The sequence below is a fragment of the Natrix helvetica genome (genome assembly GCF_964273705.1).
Source record: "Natrix helvetica genome assembly, chromosome: 2".
In the NCBI taxonomy this organism is placed as follows: domain Eukaryota; kingdom Metazoa; phylum Chordata; class Lepidosauria; order Squamata; family Natricidae; genus Natrix; species Natrix helvetica.
In genome coordinates, this window is record NC_138552.1 from 190,966,600 (window position 1) to 190,983,750 (window position 17,151).

General features: G+C 37.6%; 1 protein-coding gene across 2 annotated transcripts in view; it reads left to right on the forward strand.

Annotated features, from left to right (window-relative positions):
* Nucleotides 1-388: 388 nt before the first annotated feature.
* DCBLD1 (discoidin, CUB and LCCL domain containing 1) overlaps nucleotides 389-17,151 on the forward strand; it is a 39,001-nt gene continuing 22,238 nt past the window's right edge. Inside the window, exons 1-2 of one of the 2 annotated variants that reach the window (XM_081944572.1) lie at nucleotides 389-697; nucleotides 10,327-10,539. In XM_081944572.1, coding sequence (XP_081800698.1) covers nucleotides 622-697; nucleotides 10,327-10,539 — 289 coding nt within the window. In that variant the 5' untranslated portion in view covers nucleotides 389-621. The remainder of the gene's footprint in view (nucleotides 698-10,326; nucleotides 10,540-17,151) is intronic. The other variant, XM_081944571.1, reaches the window with a different exon arrangement.

Sequence of the window (17,151 nt, forward strand, 5' to 3'; positions counted from 1 at the left end):
CATGCATGCCAGCAGTTTGGGCACTTGGTGTCTAAAAGATTCGTCATCACAGGTGTAGCGTCTCTTGCTTGTGTGAGTGTGTGCGCGCGTGTTTGTGTGTTCGACTAGATGACCTACAAGGTCCCTTCCAACTCTATTAATCTGTTAAAGTCTACGGTTCGATCCGCTTTCCTCCCCCAACAACCGTGGGGGGTTTTTTCCTTCCGAAAAAGCCGGTTTTTTTCTTTCCAAATGCCTTGATAGCGTCACCTGTACGTGGAGGAAGAGGGGTGGGAGAAGTCGACCGGCCGCGCGGTGAACGAGAAGACTACAGATGCTTTTCCCACAAGGACCCAGGAGGAGGGGCCTGACCATAGGCTCCGCCCCTTTCCGACATCCAATCCGAAGGGCCGTGCTCCTCGCTTTCTTCCTTCCTCGTTTCCTTCGCCCCACGAGACGGGGGCGGGGGGGGGGAAGGTTCGGCCGGCGGCAGCCAAGAGGGAAGCGCTGCCCATCTGGCGTGAGAGTTGGACGCCTCCTTGGAAGAAAAACGAGCGGCGCACAAATCCTTCCCCGGCCGGGCGCGGGAGCGAGTTTTGAAAAGCGCCGGCAGAAGCAAGTCAGTGAGAAGATCCGTGGATTATGGGCCGCAGTCGTGAGCTGGGTGTCCTCCTGTTGCTGCCCGCTTTGTTGTCGGGGAGCTCGGCGGAGAAGCTCGGTGAGTCGGCCGGCCTGGCTGCCGGTTCGCACGTTTGGCATGGGAAAGTTTAGTGGAGCGAGGAGCGGAGAAGTGAGGGAGTGAGAGACTGGAGGTGGATGGACGCGCCCGCAAGAGGCATTATTATTATTAACGGGCAAGATCCACTTCTCTGTGGACCGAGCGAACCAGCACTTTGCATGGCCAGATATTTCTTCGGGCGCAGCTCTTTTTATCCCGGAGATCGTAAGAATCTCCAAGGTTTCTAAGAAGTCTTTGAAACCTTCATCTTAACTTTGATCTCAGCGCAGCTTTCAAAAACCTTGGAATCGGAACGGCAGGATAAAACCTGCTTTTGCTTTGTCTTGTTTTGGTGCAACTGGCTGCTCTTTTAAAAAGAAAACCTCGAATTGAGACGCAACCGAAGGCTAGAAGTTGTTGATGGAAATAATCTGCCGGAGTTCGGATTTGTGTTGTTGCAATATGCAATCTGCATCTTTTTTTAATCTTGCAGTTCCCACGCGTATGTTTCTTTTTTACACCCTGCTTTCAACCTCGGCTTTCGGGGTGGGGTGGGGGGATAAAACAGCTGACTTTGTGTCTATTCTGCAAATACCGGTAGATAACTGGTCTCTTAAAGTTTCTGATCCGGCTCTTAGAACTTCAGCAGTCTGGAGATAGAGGTTTATTTTTATTTTTTTTTAAAACTTATTGGTTTCTTGAACGTAATAAAGAGGGTTCTTGTGGCATGTACATCTGAATCCTTCATTAGCGTCACCTTATTTGTAGGGTATCTTGATCTATTAGAGATGGGCACGTGTATTGCTGAGAAGTGAGGTAGCCATATTGAGAGCTGTGGAGTTGTCCTGCTTTATAAATTCTTACCCTTTTCTCATGGAGCAAGAAAAATCAGAATCAGCATTCAGTTTCTAGTTTTAGAATATCTGCACAGTCATGTAAATGGTAGAGATTCCACCTGACTGCAAAAAGAGACTTGCACTGCTACAGTCTCTTTTCCAACCTCCCTGAGCTTTGAAAGCGATGAAAAAACCTGTGAGAAAGTTATGAGTGGAATGAATGGAGCTAGCACATTCATGTTTATGAATGCCTGAATAGGGTTGTGAGCCATGCTGAGATAAGATTCTGCTGGGTCTCACTCCAACTTGTGTACCTAAAACTTGATAAATACTGTGTTGAAATGAAATATTATACTGATAGCGGTACCAACACTGGTTAATTCAAGCATGTATTACCAGGCATTTTATCTTCTAGAAGTTGGGTCTTATCTAAAAAAAAAAAAATCATCCGCAAGTCCCGGAAATCACAATCTTTAAAAAGCATGGTGTGTGAAATGTATTTCTTTTAAGGTGTTTGGAATTTGTCGTTTCAATTCCTCTATCATACCTTTCAGGTTTTCTCTGCAAAATTAAATCTCAGAATGATTGTGGACCTGTTTTAAGCAGCCTGATTTAAGATTAGCAATACCTCAAACTGCTTGCCTTTCAACTTCAAACTAGTTTTTCTATAACATAGTCTCAAAAAGAAATCCTGCTGGGTAGTGAGATGTAGTCTTAATTTGCTTTCCTTTTAGAGGGATAACCTTTGAATGTATGTTCTTCAGGTGAACTTTGCTATTTGTACCTTGTGGGAATTTCCGCTATCAGAACAATCAGTTGTAACTCAGAAATAGATGATTGGTGGATACAAGTTAGCACATGCAAGTGGTTCCCTTAAATGAAACTGTGGAAATGCAGTGTTCTAAAGTTGCTGACATTTTGACATACAGAATGGTTCGTATTTCCTATGAAGTTATAAACTTCCACAGTTTTAGAGGTCTTTTTGTCTTTTAATTAAGAAGTTGCTGTAGTTAAACAAAAATATTGAAGGATATATGTAGATCTCTCAGATGATGGCCAAATACTCTGCAGCAGTGGTTCTCAATTTTTTATTCCCCGTGGACCACTTTAAATGCCTTTGATGGCTATAGACAAACCCCCAAGACTTAACTCAAGATTTAAATCCCAAAATGCCTTCTAGCTGTCACAGACCCCCCTGTCATGATATTGTGGGGTTCCTAGGGATTCGTAGACCACAGGTTGAGAACCACTGCTCTACAACAAATTAAAAGGGGAGAAGTTCCTTTTTTTTTTGACCTTTGGTTTGCCTAATATAGCTAGAAAACATGGCTTTGCAAATAGAACCTTGAGTTTTACTATATTAGTTTATTTATATTGTTTGACCGTGTTAATCCACGACAGCTTTATCTGTTTATCTAGTTATAACATTGTAAAAGAACTATTGGGGAGGGGGGAATACAAAATCCATAGTTTGGTCAATACATTCATTAGAGCCTATTGCTGTATTTGCTAAAAAAAAAAGTGGGGGTAAGGTTTCAAATTCTCAAGAAGATAATACACAAAATATGAGATAGGAGAAAAATGTGTTTAAGGAAATAAGACAGCAATTCTGATAATGAAGTCTACAACTTAAATGCAGAACTTCGCAAGCTGCATTAGTCACCGAGCATTGCAATTTTCAGATTGTATCCAGTGCAGCAAAGGAGTAATAGACATACAGTATGTACAATTTCTTAAAAACATTGTAGATCAGCTATATCTTAGTGCTGTCTTTCACTTTGGGCAAAACCAAGCATGAATGAAAACAGTATTTTGTTTGTTTTACATTTTTAAAAGCAGGAAACATATTTATGCTACTAAGTATAGCTGCCTAAGAATGAGCACTGAGAGGTCAGTTGTTTCAAACTCAGATTTGCAATGAGTTTGGCAGGTGGCCTCGGGCTGAGCAGTGCTTGTAGCTCAGCTTCTTCCTCATCAGCATTACAGGTGCATAATTAACTGCCCATCATATGGGATTGTTGTAAAGAGTAAGTCAGATAATGCGATGTTATGCCTTGTATTAAAAATAGATAATTGCAAACATTTATCTGATGTGCAGCTTGATTTGAAATAAAATGGAAGATGAGCAAAGATTCTCTATCATTGTTTGTGCATATTATGTACAACAGTAGTCAAAGTTCACTGCTAACCAGTAAAACAGAGCAACATAAAATCATAGAATTCAGAGATGGAATGGACCATGAGCATCATCCAGTCCAATTCTCTTCAGTGTGAAGAAAAAGGAATTAAGATGTCCATGACAGGTGGCATCTGGCCTGTTCTTTAAAAACTTAACAGATGGTGGACCCCGAATAGTGCAACTGTTCCACTATTATACAGGCTATGCAGGTTATAGGTTATACAGTATGATTTATTTCTAAGGTTTGTCAGCAAGATTTAATGCATAATGGTTTATTAGTACAACATTGATTTCCCAATTATGTTTATTTAATAATTACCTGTAATTTAGAAAATTAGTCCTCGTCGTTTTTAAAAATAATTCTTACAAGGAGTAGAAGGCAAGCCAATGGTAGGAATTCAACCAGGGTGAGAATTAACATTTTAACTTTAAGTGATCCTTCTTGAATTTCAAATATGTTAAGAACTGCTTCAAGTTCTTCTGCCTTACTGTGGCTGAATGCTTTTAGAAAGAGTAAAAACGGTGCAGAGTGTCGTATTATCTTGGGTAGCGTCCCAAAAATAAAATTTAAGAAAAATATCCTGCATGATTGTTTTATATTTAAGCCTGTAAAACTGAATAAGATGATGATTGGGACAGCTTGCCTCCAGAAGTTGTGAATGCCCCAACACTGGAAGTCTTTAAGAAGATGTTGGATAGCCATTTGTCTGAAACGGTATAGGGTTTCCTGCCTAGGCAGGGGTTTGGACTAGAAGACCTCCAAGGTCCCTTCCAACTCTGCTATTATATTGTATGATTAGGTTCACATATTGCACTAAAACATAATTTGTTTAACCCCATCACTTATTAAATATATTATAGTTAGTTGGATTTGTCCAATATTCTAAACCATAAACCTTCGTTTACAAAGTGTGGTTGTTGTATAAGATACAAGCCAAAATTTGGCATAAGAGCTGTAATGGTGCGGTGGTTAGAATGAGGCATTGCAGATTAACTCTGCCCACAGCCAGGGGTCTGGTCCTGACCGACTCAAGGTTGACTCAGACTTCATCCTTTTGAGGTTAGTAAAATGAGGACCCAGATTGTTGGGGGCAATATGCTGACACAGTAAACTGCTTAGAAAGGGCTGTAAAGCCCTTTTTATCCAATGTGTTCTTTAGCCCCAGCCATACTACCATGTGATGTGACCATCAAGAGACCAATTCTGCAACAATGTGTTCCAATACAGTAGACCAACCTCTCTGACAGAATACTGTAGAACAGAGGTTCCCAATCTTTTTCGGTTTGCGGCTCCCATAACACTTCGGATTTTTTCCGCGGTTCCCTTAATAGGTACATCCGATTTTTTTTAATTTTTGACTTTTTAAGGATTTGGAAATCTACTTTTTAGTTCGTTAAGGTTAGGTTAATTGAAAAATAAATTAAACACGAGCTTTAAATTCACAATTTATTGAACATCGTTTAATGATTTAAAATTATTAATGGGATGGATGGGCTTGTTGTTCGCTGCACAACTTCTCAAATCTTGGAATAAAATTGGAAATGGCGACTCTCATTTCTTGCTCGATGTTAATTTTTGAGCGATATTTACTTTTTATTACCGCGACTGCCGAAAACCCAGCTTCGCACAAATAGGACGTTGCAAAAGGAATTAATATACTTAGGGCTTTGCAACTAAGCAGTGGGTATTCCTCTTTTACTGATATCCAAAAATCAGAAAGTTCCATGTTAACAAATTTTAACTTCAATGTTGTGTCGCAAGACAACTCAATAAGAGATTCTTCTTCTGTAGAGGTAAATCCTGATGGAGCCTTGGCTCTAAATGGGTCTTGAATCCAAGTAAATTTTTCAATGTTATCTGCTTCAAAGTATTTTTCGAACCATTTGATAAGCTGAGATAGGTGATCTTCAAAAAGAGATTTTAAATTGCAAGACAAACTGATTTCATTGGAGGTTAAAAACTGGTGCAACAAGGGAAAGCAATCATTAAGATCATCTTCATTAATTTTTAGTTTCCATAGCTGTAATTTTTTTCTGAAAGCTGAAATCTTTTCTGTTAACTTTAAAATGTGCATATTGCGTCCTTGTAAAGAGAGATTCAACACATTCAACTTTTCAAAGATATCACATAGGTATGCGAGTTTAATCAAAAAGTCTGTTTCTACAAAGTGTTTGGCATACTCATGTTTTTCTTCTTCAAGGAAAGCGTATATTTCTTGCTGTAATTGGAACGTACGAGACAATACACCCCCGCGAGAGAGCCATCGTGAGTGGCAGTAGTACAACAAAGATGTGTATTCACCTCCCATATCTTCACACATTCTTTTAAAAAATCTTGCTTTCAGTGGCCGAGTTTTTATATAGTTTACTATATTTACCATACGTTCTAAAACTATATTTAGTGGAGGACTTGTATACTTTGATGCAAGTGCTTCTTTGTGAATGAGCAATGGGTCCAAACTGAATCTGGAGCTTTGTTTCGAATAAGCGCCTGCAATCCTCCATAAAAGCCGGACATGGAACGACCACCGTCAGTACAGACGCCAACGCACTTTGTCCAGTCTAAATTATTTTCAACCATAAATATATTCAGGATCTCGAACAAATCCTGAGCCTTTGTACTTCCAGTAATACTTTTACAAAAGAGAAGGTCCTCAACGATTGAATTACCATCTAAGAACCGTACGTAACAAATCAAGTGTGCGTCCTTATTATTGTCTGTGGCCTCATCGAGTTGCAGTCCATATTCACTTCCTTTTAATTTTTCAATTAATTGTGCATTGAGATCCTCCCCCATGTGCTGAATTCTGCGACTGATTGTATTGTTAGACAAATGGACATTTGAAAGCAGTTTCCCCGCCGACTCACCAATCATAATGTTCACTAAATCTACAGCAGCCGGTAGAATGAGTTGCTCTGCAATAGTATGGGCCTTTTTACACTTAGCAACTCTATATGCAACTTTGTATGATGCTAGCAAAGCATTATTTGGTATTGACATCTGTTTATAAATGCTGCCTTTTTGTTGTTTTACTTCAATTAACTTTCTTTTTAAAAAGTTGCGAGGTTTACCAACAAAGTTAGAATGGTTGGTTTCTAAATGTCGTTTTAACTTACTTGGAAGCATACATTCTGGTGCCAAAACTTTCATGCACAATACGCACTGTGGTCTCTATCATTTTCGTTTATTGATGTAAAGCCAAAATCCAAGTAACTGTCGTCATATTTACGACGTTTTCGCTTCTCGGAACCCTTGCCACTAGTTTGTGGAACTTCGTCTATAGATTTAGCACTATCTTGATTATTCAAGTTTAATAAGAATTTGTCCATTTTAGGGTGATCAGAAAAATAGCTTTTGAAAAGTAACTTAACCACCACACTAGCCCAACAAACAAAAACTTATGCGAGCACTGAGAAGGTGATAACAAACGAATAGAAATCCGACTTGTAACTGCGCATGCACACTAGACGTTTCAGAAATGGCGCATCAGTGTTAGACCCAGCGGGCGCAGGTATTAATTGAATATTTCGCGGCGCCCTTATGACGATAGCGCGGCTCCCCTGGGAGCCGTGGCGCACACTTTGGGAATCACTGCTGTAGAATATACACAAGAACACTGTCTCCATCAAATAATTTCCCTCTCTTTTCTGTAAAATATAGTAAGCAATTACTGTAAGACCAGTAGTTTCATAATTATTTTGGAAGCAAGCAAAAGTGGAAATCACTGGTCCTATTTAGTTTGGGCAGATGTTCCAGTGGTGGGATACGACCTGTACACCCTGGTATGGGCGTACCGGTGCCTGCTGGGAGTACCAGGTACAGTTCCAGTACGATGCTCCGGAGGGCCCACCCGCCCACCTGCTCTCCTTACCGCTATTTGAGCCAATCAGAGCTTTCGCACACGGAGTGTATGGCGCCTGTGCGACGCTCCACTGAGCAGCTGGAGCATCGCGGGCAGTAAGTATGCTTGCTCGCACTGCACACATGCTGCACACATTTGCGTGGTGGACGCTGGGCCCCATTGCAGCGTACGGTTGCAACAGAATCCAGAACCCACCACTGAGATGTTCTTTTCCATTCTTCCTTGGATAAATTCAGGCAAGAAACTATTAGTTCTCTTTAACTGCCCATCATATGGGATTGTTGTAAAGAGTAAGTCAGATAATGTGATGTTATGCCTTGTATTAAAAATAGATAATTGCAAACATTTATCTGATGTGCGGCTTGATTTGAAATAAAATGGAAGATGAGCAAAGATTCTCTGTCATTGTTTGTGCATATTATGTACAACAGTAGTCAAAGTTCACTGCTAACCAGTAAAACAGAGCAACATAAAATCATAGAATTCAGAGATGGAATGGACCATGAGCATCATGAATGGACCATGTGCTCGTGAAAAGAAAATGGGAGAGAGATCCAATCTGAGGAACAAAAGAGAAAAAAGAGTTAAGCCAGAAATAATGCCATTTCTTGAGGCCCAATATTTCTTGAATTGAAGGCTCCAGTCAGGAAAGAAAACTGGAGCTGCTTCCTGAAAAATCTGCTTGAGAATTTAACCCCTTAGCTTATTTAACATGGAAGCCAAAGTAGATGAAAATTTGGAGATGAATTTAAGCTGCAGTAAACTCCATCCACTTCCTATTAAATGCTGACATTCTCCCTTTCTTGTCATTCCATTAATTGAGGAAGACAAGCATTAACAAGTAGGTATTATACCTGTACAAATCAGAGCATTCAAAAGTCTTGTGCCTTTTTAAAGATTAATCAGTTTATTATAATGTGAACTTTAGTGGATCACTGTCCAGTTTATATGACGCTCAAGCATTTTCAGTTGAAGAAATGAGATTTAGTGCATAATCAAAGCCAGAAATTGGTGGCAACTGCTTGAAGGCATGACTGTTTTGAGGCTGACCCAAGATCCTCTGGATGTTGATGTGCCTGATTAGGAAACATTTCCACCAGAGCCAAGCAGAATATCTTCAGGGCATACATGTGTCCTGTCCATCCAGCAGGCCTTAAAGCTACTTTGCCTATCTGTTAATCAGCTGTGGCTGCTTTGTATATTTCAGTAGCACTGCATTTGAAACCTGGAGTTATGTTTCTTTTTTGCCAGAGGAATCTTGATTGCAAGCTTTCTCCTACTGCTAGCTGTGTCCACAGTAGCAACATTTTAGGTCATAGCTTCCTCCAACCTTATTTGAAATTTTGAGAGCATATTGTGGGCACTTTCACCAAATACTTACTGTTAGAAGTTGGATAGACAACAGATGGGTACGGTTGTTTCCCATCATTCTCTCAAGTTTCTCATGATGCTTTCTAGCATGTGATGTCAGTGTAACTTGTCTCTTCTCTAGGCTTCTGGGCACATTATTAAACAGAACACCACACTGTAGTCACCACCATTTTATTTTTCAAGAATGTTCTGAAGTGTTCATAAGGAACATCAGCATTGATATAAAAATACTTCCTATACTTTCATGTGGGAAACACCGAAGCGCTTCCATGGTGATATCACTGTTGCCCGGGAGTTGAGGGCTTCTTTAATGTCCTCGATAATGAGCCCACTGAAGTGGTACCTAATTATCTACTCGGATGTACATGCTTTCAAACTGCTAGGTTATGTAGGAGCAGGATCAAATAACAGGAACTCACCCTGTCACAAAGCAGCTTTGATAAAAATAGATGTTGTAAATCTATCATAAAGCATTGATAGATTGAGCTGGATAGGCAGTCTAGGAGACTGACTTTCTATAATAGGGGTTCATGCTGGCTGGCATCCATTTTTCTATATACAATAGTTTCTTGGTCTATAAGTGTTTTTAATGTGCTTTAAATAATACATTATGTTTTGCTTTGTAGTATTTTGTGGCTTGCTAAGAGATCTTTTCAAGAAATGCCATGGGATGGGTTACACTATTACACCAAGCCATTGTTCTAACTGTAGTTTAGCATATTTTCTGTAGGATATTTTGTTTGTTATATATTTCATACAATTTTCAATATTTCCTTTGTATTTTTACAGAGAAGTAGTGAATAGTAAATAATGTATAATATGTAATAGTTTGTAATAATAATAATTGCTGATTACGTGTGATGTACATCGCATATCATTAGGACTACTAAATTTTAATATCTTTACTATGCCTATAAGTTACAAATAAAATCATAAGTTTGATGTTCAAATGTGTCTTCTTTGCCTGCAAACTTGCCTAAAAAGCATGAAATTAAATATTTATTAAAAGGCTTAAAATTAATAATTTCTACTTCATTTTTATTCTTTATTATTAAAAAACAATTAAGAGATTTTCATGGGCCCTGGGTATTATGCCTCTTGTGCCTAATGGGTAAATTAGTTCGAGGCACACTTCTCACTATTATTTTTGACAACAAAGGACATTTTTCATGCATGCTTAGTAACCCCTGAACTGGTGATTCACACCTCCCTTTCTTTTTTAAGAGATAATTGAGAACCTACTTTAAAAATAGATGTTCAAATCTAGGAGAATAGTATGTAGGAAGTGATATTTTAACAGAGTTGAATGTGTGGTGCAGTGCAGGAGATATATACCTATTGATGTAGACTTCTTAAATTTTCATCTCTTTCTTCAAATAGGTGATGGATGTGGATCTATAGTCATCTACCGAGACAGTGGAACTCTGACATCCAAAAACTATCCAAGAACTTATCCCAATCATACTGTCTGTGAAAAGAAAATTCAGGTACCTCATGGAAAGCAGCTGATTTTAAAAATTGGAGACTTGGATATAGAATCCCAGAAATGTGAATCTAACTACCTTATCATCTACAATTCCACAACAGTATATGGTATGTAAAGAGGTGATGGTACAACTGATTTATTAGAAGACTTAAGGCATTATCCATAATACTGTTGTCACTCCTCAAATCATCAGAATCATTTTCATGGAGACCCATAACTCATCCTCATTGCAGTTTCCAAGTTATTTAGATGATGTGTCCAAAGCTCCCCCTAACTAACAAATAAGGGAGTATAAAATCAGCACTCTATCTTAATCTTTTCTCCTCCTTATCTGCATTGTGTTTATCCAGGAGTTTGGCTTTTTTTTCCCTTTTAAAAAAAGAGCATTAATCACTGAGGGGGAACTGAGACATACAAGGGCACTATGATTGTCTGGTGGTTAATCAGCTACTGGAATAAGGATGAGCCAAGAAGATGAGATGTGAGTTCTCATCATTGCCTAGTGATTCACTTCTTCGGTTTTTTAAAAAAAAAAAACCAGCCAAAACACACAACTGAATATTCCTTCTGGGTTAGACTTATGGCATAAATTAGTTGATGCAAGAAATGATGATTAAAGCATTTAGAAAAAAGGCATATGTATGCAAAAAATACAAAAAATAGTGGCCAGGTCATCACAATGATCCAACTGGTCACCCTAGGCCTAATTCTGGAAGGCAGGATTTCTGAATCCAATTAGAGCTAATGCATACCACGTATATACTTGTAGAAATGATGTAACGTCCAATAAAATGGAACTAATGACTAGACGAAACTGAAAGTGTGATGATCAAGGAAAATAGGTAGTAGATATGACTAAATAGTCCTCATTTTATCATGGCATTAGAGTATAATCCTTTTGCAAGTTGTGTTATTTTTACATAAACTACTACACAGTGATTAGTATAACAAAACAATACAAGAATGCTCCGTTGTATTCTAATCTGTCAGCTATGAAAACATGTGACTTAGTCAATTCTAAACACACTTCCCAGAGAGCAATTACCATGGAAAGTGGCTCTTATTTTTAAGTAGACTTGGTCAGATTTGTGTTATTAATTGATATAAAGAATAAAAGCTGGAATGAAACTGCCTTCTGAACCACAGAGTTGCTTTTGTTTTGAATTAGTGCTTGATGACTAAAGAAAGATTGCGAGAATATCTGATTACAGAGAATTAAATAGGGAAAATGGAGTATAATATAATGTATATAATATGGAATGTTGAAAAATATTGCAAAATATTAGAATTTTCAGGTTACATTTATATCATTCATGCATAACAGAGAAGGTGGGGGGATACATTTGTCAAGGAGTTTTGTTCAAGTGGTTGTTTTTATGCAAAGTCTTGGATACTGAGTGCCGTTCAGATCTAAATAATTGTATATTTTAACACCATTGTGTTTCACCTTATTAAAAGAGACTTAGTTCTTCTTCTGCTATAATAGTAAAAATGTACAGTTTTATAAGACAAATATTTCTCCCTATTAAATATAAAAATTCTGACATTGTTATGGGATAATAGGCTTTTTAAATGAGCTTGGAATATAGACACCATATTTTTCAGAGTATAAGACGCACTTTTTCCCTCAAAAAAGAGGCTGAAAATCTGGGTGTGTTTTATACACTGAATACAGCATTTTTTTGCCTCCCGAAACCCCGCCCCCTTCACCAAAATGGCCATGCATAGCCTTTAGGAGGCTTTCAGAGTTCTGGGGACTGGGAGGGCAGAAATGAGAGAAAAACAGGGTGGTTTTTGCTGAATTCTCCCCCCCCCCAGCCCCCAGAAGCACGCTACAAGCCTCCTAAAGGCTATTCATGCCCTCTTTTTTTTTGAAGAAAAACGGGCCGTTTTTGTGAGGTCTGCAGAGTGCAAAAACTTTTTTAAAAAAAATTTGTCTCCTCAAAATCTTGGTGCATCTTATACACCCGTGCGTCTTATACTCCAAAAAGTACGGTACTCAAATACTGTCATGGTCAATACAGAAAAAGAATTAGGGCATTATTGCAATATATAGAAACACTCAAATGAATTAAATATTGCTGAACTATATAACTTCTTAACATCATGAAAATCATTCATTGGGTCATTTAATACAATACTGTCTTCCTTGGCAGTGGTTCTCCAAGATCTTGAACAAAAGCTTTCTTCAAGTTTTGCCATCTGAGATTCATTTAAATAGAAAGGCATGTTTAATTCTGGGACTATGTCACATATGCTTTAATGCAAGATTTTATTACTTTTCAAACGTTCCTTCAACAAGAGTTTGGGTTCTCTGAACTAGATACAGTAATACTCTTCAGCTTTCCTGGAATTAGATCTGTATTGTTCACAACCTTTATGATGAATAATTGAGAATTCTTCCTTTACCTTATACTTCTTTTTTACAGAATTGTTCACAGCATTCTTGCTTGATCTGGTGATTCTGAGACTGTTGGTTGACTTCTTTCACTAGTGCAGGCATGTCCCCCCCCCCTTTTTTTTTTTTGCCAAATTTCTTTTATAGTATCTGGAATAAATATGTTTCCTAGCCCGAGACCAGTCAACTTCAGAATGAATCAGCAATCTAAATTACTGTACACTTGAGGACAAGACAGGTCATTGGGAAATATAAGAGAGACAAGAAATGTACCTGTGGGAAAATGTCTGGAGGGGCAAATTTAGTCTGGGAAAAAGGAACGGTGAAAGTGTTTATTTCTCTTGTAACTTCAAAACACAAAAATAACAATTTATTTCCATTCTATTTTTTTTAGGTATGTTAAATGTTTATCATGTTGCAAATTTATTTTTATTCATTAAACAAATCAATATATAGCTAACCATCTACCAAACAGTACAGTTCCAAGTACTGTACATAACCAGAATTCAGTGGCTTTGAAAGTATAGTTTTCTTAAAAGAGCAGTAAATAACAAAACCTGACAATCAGAACAGGTTTATTATTTATGGACTTAATGCAGTGTATGTGATAAATACATATGTAATAAATATGTAAATAATTATGTAAACATGTAATAAATACATTCATAGTGTATGATTTTTAGCTCTTGGTTTTAGTTTATTATTTTATGATTTGTAGTTTTATTATTGCTATGAATTGTCCATGTTTTAAGATAGCCATATAAATCTTTTAAGTACATTAATATATCTAGCACCATTTGCAAACTATATATTTACATTTTGTTATTTCTATTAAAAAGAAAAGCAGTGACCTTTCCCCTTATTTTCTTCCTGTTTTGAGAAATGGTTTATTAAAAGTTCAGTAACAATTTTATTTTTTTACATTGGAAATTAAATACACTAAACATGTTTAGATCCAAACTATAGAGCATTATAATAGAGCCAATTTCATTGATTAAAACATTTAATCTGGTACTTTTTATATTTGAATTCTTAGAAAATTTGGAAATGCTTTTGCTGGGATGTTCCCCATTTTATCTAAGTTTTAAATAATTAATGCAGCATTTCTTTCCTCAAAGCATTATTTAAAAAATGTTGGAAAACAAGGTGAAAACAATTGGAAATGCTCAACTTAGAGTAGTGAACAATTTGGAGATATAAATAAATTGTAAAAATTAAATGAAAGAATTAAGGAAAAAGTGATATGAGATCTATTGATAGAGAAAGAGAGTGAATAGTAATTCATAATATTGTAAAAGATAATTAACTTTATGAGCAGGATGTAGAACAGTATTATTCTAGAACCAAAATCTCTTTTGTCATGTTATTCTAATAAATAGAAGATTTCAATGTTCACAAAAACAAATAATTCAGTTTTTTATAGGTTTCACTTATTGAAAATTCTGTAGGTATAAAGATTGTGAATCAAGTTGATTGGTTAGGAGAGAAAACAAACAGAATGTTTCAGAAACATATATGTGACTTCATTTTAGCATGGAAGTTGACCAGACCTGTGTACATATCAGCTGCAAATCAATTCAGTGTTGTTTAAAATACTTGAAGAGAAAGTTATCTTTACTGTAAGATTTGAGTGCAAAATCCTCAAATGATCACAACAACCAGGTTCACATGCAAAACAGAGGGTTTCAAACTCAAAACAGGATGTTTCAAATTCAAAATGGTTTGAATTCAAAACATTTTGCACACCCCTAGGAATTATTGTCTCCTGTCTCCAGTTAAAGTACTAAGACCTTAAACATTCCTTAAGGCTAAAAAGCCCTTGCAGGATGTAATTATGCTTAACAGTTTTTATTTTAATAAAAGACAGATTGGAGGAAGTGTGAATTATGTTAGTAGAAGGCCTGAATTACAGCCCTCCAAAAATGGTAGCACACACTTTTAAATGTTCTTACTTGCTTTAAGATTTAAGAGATAGATAGATGGTAAAACATAAACACAGCTTGTTTCGCTGTAATCAAAAATATTTTATGTCATTAGAAACCATTTCTACCGGCCTTTTGCTATTAATACTTCTAGGTGATATTACTACAACAAAAATAAATGTTATGGTTTAAAAATATGACAACTGAAGGCAGAAAGGCCTGCAACTGACCCATCAAGAGAAGCCAAACAAATTAAATACTGGCCATAAAAGTCTCTGGAGCATTAAACAGTAGAACCAAGGAAGCTTTCAGATGCAGCCTAGATTCTTCATGAAAATGATAATATAAACATTGGAGAGATTGAAACACCCCAGCTTCACTGCCCTTCATAATCATCCAGGGTTTGATTTATCAGTTCTCAATCTCTGTGTGTGTGTGTGTGTGTGTGTGTGTGTGTGTGAGAGAGAGAGAGAGAGAGAGAGAGAGAGAGTATAACCCATTCCCGACATTTTCACAGCTGCATTCCCCCATGCTCACATGATTGCATATGGAGTGCTTGTCAAACCAGTGCAGATTTACAGCATCCCATAATCATGGTATCATGATTTTTTAGAGAACGCAGGTTCATTTAATGACTATGGCATTCGCTTAATAAGTGGGTGTTTACATAACAATTGTTGCAAAAAAAAAAAAGGTTATGAAATTGGGTGTGATCACATGATGCCAATTACAATTGTAATTCCGGGCTTAATTATAATTATAAATCAAGGACTACCTATACATATGCACATTTTCTAATTTTCTAAAGAATTCATATATTAAAAAAAACAGCTTAAAATGTTTTAATTAATGAAATTGGTTCTATTATAATGCTCAATAGTTTGGATCTAAAAATGTTTAGGGTATTTAATTTCCAATGTAAAAAAATAAAATTGTTACTGAACTTTTACAATACAATACAATACAATAGCAGAGTTGGAAGGGATCTTGGAGGTCTTCTAGTCCAACCTCCTGCCTAGGCAGGAAACCCTATACAGTTTCAGACAAATGGCTATCCAACATCTTCTTAAAGACTTCCAGTGTTGGGGCATTCACAACTTTTGGAGGCAAGTTGTTCCACTGATTAATTGTTCTAACTGTCAGGAAATTTCTCCTCAGTTCTAAGTTGCTTCTCTCCTTGATTAGTTTCTTAGAACTGAGGAGAAATTTCTGATTTTAATAAACTATTTCTCAAAACAGAGGAAAAAAATAAGGGAAAAGGTGCGTCTCGCTCCATGCCGATCGGACAATGCAAAACTGAAGGAAGCAGCGGCGGTATGGTGAGGTGCTTCCTCTCTTCATTCCCTTTCTCTTGAGTTGATGGACTTTTCAGTAACTTTAAAAGTTAAACTTTCGGATTTTTCTTGGAGGAGCGGCTGGAGGGAGGGGGATTTTCCCCCCCCTTGGACAAGCGGCTTGAAAAAATTTTGCTCTCGCCCCCAGGGGAAGGAGGAGGGGGGAGAGCCAACTAATGATGCCTCACCCCAGTAAAAGTGTTTTTCATTGGACTTAGTTCCAGAACTTATTGATGACCTGAGAACCTTGTGAACTTTTAAAATTTTCCTATGCCTCTGAGCCCAAAGCTGGCAGGGCAAGATGGCACACTTCCGTTGTCTTCATGAACTGTGAAACCTGACTCCACCTTTAAAATTCAGGCTTCCAGTCTTTGTCTCCGTGTCACCCAGAGGAATCTCTTGTGGATTGTTATTTCCTGAACTCCTTGGAGAGAAAACCTTTCTCTATTGCTAGACTGACTAAAGAAACTCCCACCTGCTTGGATCTTCTGCCTCCTGGACTCATCTGTCTGCTCTACTTCTCCAGCTGTCCAGTCTCTACACTGACTGATCTCTTTGTTTTATAAACCATGTCTCCAAAAAGACCACCCCCTGGAAAACCTGGCTTTGCTACTTCTGCACCGACATCTGCAACATCCAGTCCTGCCACACAGTCAAAGATTACAGAACTGATGCAACCTAAGAGTACAGAGATGGATTTGCAACAAATGCTCCAGCAACTCATACAGGGCCAGGAAGAAATTAAGAAACAATTAAAAGAAATGAAGGAAGAAATTAAAGAGAATCAAGTCCAAATTTATAAGAACTCACAGAGACTGGACCTTGTGGAGGGTGGGGTGGCAGAGGCGAGGGGGGGGGGTAGAGGCTCTACAGAAGGGAAACAAAGAACTTGATATCCAACAAATGAAAACAGAGTTTGAGAGAATGTCCTTTTATCTTAGATTTCAAAATGTTATAGAAGCAGATGGGGAAAATATAAGGGACATTATGACTAATATTTTAGCTGAATACATACACAAAGATAAACAGCAGATGGAATGGGAGATAGATCTGGTCTATAGAGTG